The 8233-nt window shown below is 47.3% G+C and overlaps 1 protein-coding gene across 3 annotated transcripts in view; it reads left to right on the top strand.

Annotated features, from left to right (window-relative positions):
- The first annotated feature begins 991 nt into the window (after positions 1–991).
- ADCY2 (adenylate cyclase 2) overlaps positions 992–8233 on the top strand; it is a 412700-nt gene continuing 405458 nt past the window's right edge. For all 3 annotated transcript variants that reach the window (XM_066374716.1, XM_066374707.1, XM_066374698.1), the window contains exon 1: positions 992–1540. In XM_066374716.1, the coding sequence (XP_066230813.1) occupies positions 1325–1540 (216 nt within the window). In that variant the 5' untranslated portion in view covers positions 992–1324. The remainder of the gene's footprint in view (positions 1541–8233) is intronic.

The raw sequence follows: 8233 nt of genomic DNA, 5'->3' as shown, positions 1-8233 counted from the left end.
GGTGGTGTGACGCCCCTGTCATCCAGGGCAAGGACCAGAGGTCTCCACTCCCAGGCGTGTTGAGAGGGAACGCTGCCCCCACGCGGCTTCAGCTGCGTCTTTGGCGCCTCCCGCCGGGTCCCTCAAGGTGGCGTGAAGGGGGCGAATCCTAGAGCTCACCCGACAACTCCGGCGCTCAACCAGGCTCCTTTGGCGCGCCTTCGGCGCCCTTTCCGCCAGGCAGAAGGGGTTCCATGGGACCGTGACCGACCAGAGTGCGCCCCCTAAACCTCCGATTTGGAAAATCTTAGCCCACTGGGTACCTCCAAAGTGTGACTTCAGCTGCAAAGTGAAGGACGCAAGTGAGGTTGCCTCCGAGGACGTGGCGGGGGTATAGCACTTAGTCACGGCCGCCTCACTCCTCCATTGCGCATTCGGGGACTGTTCCTTGCTGAGGAGACTCAGTGTCCCAGTGCCTTTTTGTCTCCACAGGGAAGTCCCTTGTGCCTCTGTAACAGCGGGAAGGAGCGTGGGAAGCCCACCCTAGAAGAGGTGGGTGAGAAACCCTACCCACTAAGAAGGGGGGTGGGAAGTAGAACCCCCTTTAGTTCCCCCAGAGAGTGACAAGTAGTGAGTCTCCGCTGTACCCTGAGTGAGGGCTACTCAGGAATAGGCGTCTCCTCCCTGCCGTGCTCAGAGATTGGGGAGAAGAGAACGGGAGTACCTCTGGGCTCCCGCAGCCCACCCAGTGGTCGGGGGCCCTGGAGGGTGGGAGTATCTATCCCTCCCTGTCGCGTTGGGAGCTAGTGGACTGGAGGCCAGACGCCCTGAGCGCAGTGGGAAGCGGAGAGTGGGGCTGCGAGTGGGAACCCCCCGGCTGAGATCCGAGGTAGTGGAGCGCTGTGGCTGAGTGTGGGAGGGCGGAAGGAGGGGACGGGGCGCGGCCAGTGACCCCCCCCCCCACACACACACACCCCTCTCCGCACTCCTTCCCATCCGCCAGACGGGCCGTCGGGGGGCGGCGGTGGTGAGAGGCCGGGCTGCACCGTGCGGGGTGGAGAGAGGCGGGCCGAGGGGCCCCTGTCGCACCCGCCCCCTTTCGCACCGCGGCGACAGCGGCGGCGCTGGGAGCTGCCCCCAAGGCCGCCGCCCGGCCCTCGCCCGCGCGTCAGCGCCCAGCCCCGGGCGCCGAGCTCCGCCCGCGCCAAGGCCCCTGCGCGCAGCTCCGGCCGCGGGCAGCCGGGCGACCGAGGCGGCGCGGGGGTGGGACGCGGGCAGCGGCGGGCGAGCGGGCGGCGCAGCCCCGGGCCGGGCTCGCTCGGCCGGCTCCCTGCGAGCCGCCCCGATGTGGCAGGAGGCGATGCGGCGCCGCCGCTACCTGCGGGACCGCGCCGAGGCGGCGGCGGCCGGCGGCGGCGACGACGGTCTGCAGCGGTCCCGGGACTGGCTGTACGAGTCCTACTACTGCATGAGCCAGCAGCACCCGCTCATCGTCTTCCTGCTGCTCATCGTCATGGGCTCCTGCCTCGCCCTGCTCGCCGTCTTCTTCGCGCTCCGGCTGGTGAGTGGCCTCCCTGCGGGACCGGCCCCCGCGCCTTCCCGGACCCCGGGGGAAGAGGGACGGAGCTCGCGGAGCTACATCCCGCCCGGGCGGCTCTTTCCGCTCAGCTCCCTGTCCCTCTCGCCTGCTCGCGGCCGGCCTGCCGCAAGCAAGGGCTTCGGGCACAAGAAAAGTTTCCTTGGACGGTTCTGTCCAAAATAAAGTTGCCAGGGTGTCCACCAGATGGAACGCGGGGCGTGCGTTTTCCCCTCTCTGTGCACCCGCAGGCAAACTCCGCTGCGCTCCGCACTCGCGCCTCTACCTGCCACATCCACCCCGATGGGTCTCCATCCAAACCAACCTCCGGCTGTACGAGGCCACTGCACGGCCCCTCAGCTGGTGTTTCAGTTCGAATTGTATGTTATTTTAACTCTGTAAAAAGCCTGGCTTGGGAAAGTGGTTACCAAGGAGGAACATGTTAAAAAGTATATAACCGTCCATCGTTGCCTTTAAATCCGTATGTGTTTAGTCCTATAGACAGAAAGGAATGTGGTGTTGACCTGTTGTCAATCTGCATCCTTTGAGTCTATACGTAACGCACAACGGTGCTTACCTATTTCTAGAACGGCAGTTAGCCGTGTGTACTGCTGTATACAGGTTGTTCAAGTAGATTTCATCAGTAGTAGCGTCATGCAATCCAACAGCTGATGCCAATTTTGCCAATTTGTAATTTTCAAGAAGAAATCCTTAACTCGCTCCCTTGAGCAGTGAGGGAAAAATCTGTAGATGGCGGTAAACTTCCTGTCACTGATCCCTCTGTTTGTGTAGTTCAAACTTTTGCACCGCCTAGATATGTTTGTGTAGCTTTGGGGGCAGGCATCGATTGCCCAGTGAGATTTTTCTGGGCAGTGGTTGATCTGGGGATGTACCTACTGAACGATATATTTTTTTAAGCTTAGACTATAAATATGCACCTACATTTGTGTCCACTGAGCAAGGACGTGGATGTTTGCTCAGGTTTCACTCAGTGTGCAAAATAGCTGTCTTTGGTATTTGGCAATTTGTTTCTGATATCCTGAGCCAGATGGTGCTCAAACGTTCTGCACTAGAAAACTTACCATCACCAGGTTCTTTTAAAAAGTAGCGTTTTCTTTTTCCCCACACTGCTAAAGGGGATGCTGTCTTCTGCTGGAACACAGTGAGGTTAGAACTAAAAGCAGAGTGTAGGAGAGATCATGATGCCACACGTCCTAACTGGCTCTTAAAGCAGAGAGCAGAGAGTACCTTTAGATCCTGTGTCCTGGGTGTGAGTTCAGGGCAATCCAGCATCCTTATAACCCGGGTTACATCCTTATAACCCGTCCAGCATTCAGTGCTGCTGGGAGTGGCATCTTTATCACTCTTCACCACTTTCAGGAGCAAAAAAAACTTGGAGAGAGACTTCTCAGTCTCGCTGGCAAGCAGCTTCTCTAAATGCATCTCCTCTTTGTTCCAGTACTGTCAGGGAAGAAAACATGTCAGTTTTCCAATGGAAATCTGTTTTGCCAGGACATAGCTGTTGGTGATTCTGTTGAACCTGTAATGCGAACCTGTTCTGGCTTGTTCTCTTCTAAGTGGAAAAGGAGGAGCAGGTGATGGCCTATTTATAGTGCAATTAATTTATTTAAGGACAAGTGGGAAGTTCATACCTCCCCTACACACATCGCTTTGTTTGCTATGACATAGATCTTTAATTTCTTTGACCTCCTTCATATAGATGTTCCTGAATGGGCCAATCAGAGATTCAGTGGAGTGAAGTTGAAAGCACCCTTCTCTGGTTTGTCTTGATCTTTCAACAGTATTTGTGTTTCTTTACACAATTCCTTTATGATCCATTTCACATGCTGGAGTGGTTGCCTTTTACAAAGTTTACACAGGCAATTTTACTTTTCCTTGATCAATCAATTATTTCTACACTTCCCTGCCATTCAGCTAAATCATTTTAAGCACAAAATGGGCACTTTCTGTTCTGTGGCTGGAGCCCAGGCTGATATCCAGATGAGTCCTGGTCTTTTGCTTTACCTGGCCCGTGGTCTGACTACTTTGTAAATCCTTCAGGAGGTGACAGGCTGTGCAGACATGTTCCATAACCAGAGAGGGTAGTGGAAAAGCTAGCTTCGGGTGGGAACTGGGGCTGCACGCCCAATGGGAAGTGGGAAATCCTGGGAAGAATGGGCCACATCCTCCAAAACTAGACCTTAGGAGGAACTGGGACAATTTTGAGCTCCTGACAGTTCATTTCTCTTTTGCTGTTAGTGATGTTATTGATAGTAATTCCTCTTTTCAAAATATGTTCTCCATCCAGATAGTTAAAGATGGTTGGGGTAGGAGCATTAGAAGGTGGGATAGTGTTAACACAGAGCAGTGTTTGCATAGAGAGGTGTGAGTTCATTTCTCAGGCTGAGACGAGCCTGGCTTCCGAGACATCTACCTTGGGAGATGGAGACAGCTGCTTGGGGCCCACCCAGGTGTCCATCTTCCAGCACTTTACTAGAATAGCTAGGCTCTGATGTAATTCAGGAGCTCAGCAGATCTATTTTTGCTGCTTGCAATCCTGGATAGATTCCTTCTTTCCCATGAATCTGCCTGATTTTGATTTTCATCAGTTCTTGTAGTAGAAAAAGTCTGGCAGATTTCTTGACGCCCATCCAGAGATCTGAGAACATTTGGATTGCAGAATGATCTTAGCATCAGCACAGTACCTAGTGATTTTATTTTATTTTTTGCTATATGTAATTGCCTTTGCATAAAGTGGTTGGAAATCCCTATTAAAAAGAAAAAGTAACCTTTCCCTTGACTTTGTATATTTCTAATTGACATTATTAAGTTTCATTTAATTTCAATCTATGGTCAACCCATGATTCTGCACCATCGATCATGAAGTTATAGTAATCCTCAGTCTTTTTATTGTACTGTAAAAATAAATCCTGAATGGAGACTTCACCATCCTAACTATTTGATGCATAACAAGCTATTCAATAAGTTTAATTCCATATGTATTAAGAATTATCTAAACATGAAATAAAGTAAATGAACCTATGATAGCATGTCTAGAATTTTTAAACTCTGTTTAATAATATGAAAATATTTTCCAGTACTTATCATGGAAATTTCTAATGATAGCACTGGGCATGATGAGCAAACTAAACATTACCCCTGACCTTGGGAAACCAGGAATTAATGAGACCAAACTTTAAGTAGTCTAAGTCTTATGATGTTACTTCATTTTCTAGGACTGATTCATGTTACTTAATGCAAGAAAACCCTTTCTCAGAAGTAAAACCTCTCTCCTTTATTATGACTTGACCTTGACTCAGACAGCTTTCTCAAAAATTGCCTGTCATTGTTAGGAAAGGTTGACTTTTTTTGTTTGTTTGTTTGTCAAAATACCAGCTTGCTCTAGCCAGGTTTGTTTTGGCTAAAATTTATAATTAGAAATAGTCAATATTTCAACTGGAATGGAAAAATTGTATTTCCATAAGTTTTAAGTGGTTAGATATTACAATGAAATAGATTTTTTGTGTGCTATTTGGTATGATACTGAAAGCCATATGAGTGTGTGTGTTTGTGTGTGTGTGTGTGTGTGTGTATATATTTTTGTATTTTTCTGAAGTTGGAAATGGGGAGGCAGTCAGACAGACTCTCACATGTGCCTGATCGGGATCCACCCAACATGCCCACCAGGGGGCAATGCTCTGCCCATCTGGGGCGTTGCTCTGTTGTGACCAGAGCCATTCTAGCACCTGAGGCAGAGGCCATGGAGCCATCCTCAGTGCCCGGGCCAACTTTGCTCCAATGGAGCCTTGGCTGTGGGAGGGGAAGAGAGAGACAGAGAGGAAGGAGAGGGGGAGGGGTGGAGAAGCAGATGGGCACTTCTCCTGTGTGCCCTGGCCGGGAATCGTACCCGGGACTCCTGCATGCCAGGCCGATGCTCTACCACTGAGCCAAACGGCCAGGGCTTATTAAATATGTATGTACTTTAATGAATATGATTTTGACTGAGAATATGATCTAACTTCTTGAATTTACTGTAATTTAGTGTACAAAATCTTTAAAACAATGACCATAAGTACTTTTTATTAAAAATCAAATTTCCAGTATTAGGGATTTTTCTAGGGGCTGATATATCAGTGGTTTTTTTTGTCTTTTTATAGCTAAAGAATCATAATTCTTTCAAACTAACGAACCAACCAACCACCCCAATGACTTTATTATTGCAGACAACACTTCAGTGTCCTCAGTGGGTGGAAGAATGTCCATGAGGAAAAGTCAATCCTTCAACACTTTTTGGAGGGCTGGAAGGTTAGAGAACGCAGGTGAACACCTGTCATCTCCTGGAAGAAGCAAGAAATTCTATGCATACTTGCTCTAGTCCTGTAATTCTGGAGATGGAGGGAAATACTGAGGAATTGGAGTAGAGGTAGCTAAAGATACATCTTTTTGAGCATTTCTTTTATTTTTTTTACAGAGACAGAGAGAGAGGAATAGATAGGGACAGACAGACAGGAACGGAGAGAGATGAGAAGCATCAATCATCAGTTTTTTGTTGCAACACCTTAGTTGTTCATCGATTGCTTTCTCATACGTGCCTTGACCTGGGGGCTACAGCAGACCAAGTAACCCCTTGTTCGAGCCAGTGACCTTGGGTCCAAGCTGGTGAGCTTTGCTCAAACCAGATGAGCCCGCGCTCAAGCTGGCGACCTTGGGGTCTTGAACCTGGGTCCTCCACATCCCAGTCCGACGCTCTATCCACTGTGCCACCACCTGGTCAGGCTTGAGCATTTCTATACATGCAGGAAAATCTTAGTTGGAAGGTATTTGTAATTCACTAAATCATTTTATTTATAGTTTAACTGTAGTATAAACAGAAGACAAGGAAAACTATAATTTTCTACAGGAAAGGTAGTTTAATTTAGAGGGATAGCAAGAAAGGACTTTGGAAGCAGCCAGTGGATATTAAAGTGCATAATTAAATATATGCACAGTACCTTGCTTTCTTCATTTAACAAAGGCAGAGACAAGTCTGGTTCAATGCATTTATCAGTTTGGCTTTGTCCCTTTCCATCTCTGTGATCTTGGAAAAATTCTTTAACCTCTCTACGCTCTAGTTTTTTTGTTTGTAAATGAAATGGTACCTGCCTTTTAAGGTGATGGTTCAAATTAATGAAGCACATAGAATAATGCCTGACACAGAATATGTCCCCAGGAACTATTGTCATTAATGAGTCTTCTGTAGCTGCATTTTCACTGAAGGAACAGAACACATAGCCACATAGCATTAGAGTTGGAAGGGCTCTCATTCTACAGATGAGGAAACAGACCAAAAGAGGTTAGCTCATTTCCTCAAGGTAATGCCACCATAGTGATTTCACTGGGTGCAACATGTTTGACCTTTCCTGGGTGAACTCTTCTAGAACTCACTGAAGGTCTAGAATGCCCATCTCTGGCCCTGGCACAAAAAGCTGTCTTCCTGCTGAAATTTCATACTGATGTGAGCATTTTCAACCTTCATTCTATATAATGGAGTTATATTTCCCTTTTATTCTCTTTAATGTTAAAAGAATCTGGGTAGAGATGCTTCCTTATAATGAGCTCACTGAGGTGAGGCATCATTTATTCTCATTTTGCTGAATAGCCCCAGCGTCTTCCCTATTAAGCAGAGGATCCCCTTGTGGCTTTGCTTTCGTTGTCTGAGCACTCCCTGGCAGAAATACGGTGGCATATAAAATCCATTCCGATCAAACTGTTTGTGAAACTTACTGATAATTTTAAATCAAACATTCTATTTAAGAAGTAATGACACTGTGATAGCTGATCTATTACTGAATTAAAGGTGTTTTATGGTTGTATTAACTGGGATGTTTGATCAGTAACTATTAGCGATAGGAGCGTCAGAGCTGGGTGTTTGTGTGTAATCCACTGGCACAGCCCTCCTTTCTAGAACTTGATGTTGGCATGGGAACACTCTCAGGTTCTAGAGCGTGCGCAGCACAGCCTTAGCTGAGCACCCTGTCAGCAGTGGTTTCTGCCTCTGACATCTGCAAAGCTCGTGAACTATACAGAATTGTTTAACAACTACGTTGTTCCTGTCATCTGACGTGCAGGATAGTTTTGTGAATCTTTCTCGTCTCCCCAACTAATTGTTAGTTCTTTCAAGGAAGAAGTATAGTACTTCCCATATTTAACATAGCACTAACCATTTCATAGTTGCCTAATTAACATTTGTAATATAGGGTGTAGGTATGTTTGCCTTAGCAGCTGTCTTTTTCATCATGTAACCTACTGGTTAAGAGCATAGAACTTGTTGATAGACCTGGATCCATGACTCTATTTTGCGACGTGCAGCATGTTCCTGACACATTAATGTGTCTGCTGTATCCTCAGTTTCTTCACCTGTGAAATAAAATGAATGAGGTCACCAGGATCAGGGAGCTCAGATCATAGGAGCATTTAGCACAGTGGCAGACACCTATTGTACCCCCTAAATGTAGGTTACTGTTGTTATTTTTGTACCCCAGGGGCCTTTCCTTATCAAGGGGTCCTGTAGCTGTATTTCTCATTGTAAACTAATTCAGTACTAGGATTTTAAAACCTGGGCATAAAAGAACATGGACTATGTTTCTATTTATATGAAAGCTATTGTGTGTATAACTTTGAGTTATTAGAAAAAGAGAT

The sequence above is a fragment of the Saccopteryx leptura genome, chromosome 1, assembly GCF_036850995.1.
Source record: "Saccopteryx leptura isolate mSacLep1 chromosome 1, mSacLep1_pri_phased_curated, whole genome shotgun sequence".
NCBI lineage: Eukaryota > Metazoa > Chordata > Mammalia > Chiroptera > Emballonuridae > Saccopteryx > Saccopteryx leptura.
The sequence above is the reverse complement of the archived record's forward strand: the minus strand, read 5'-3'. Positions and strand labels throughout refer to the sequence as shown.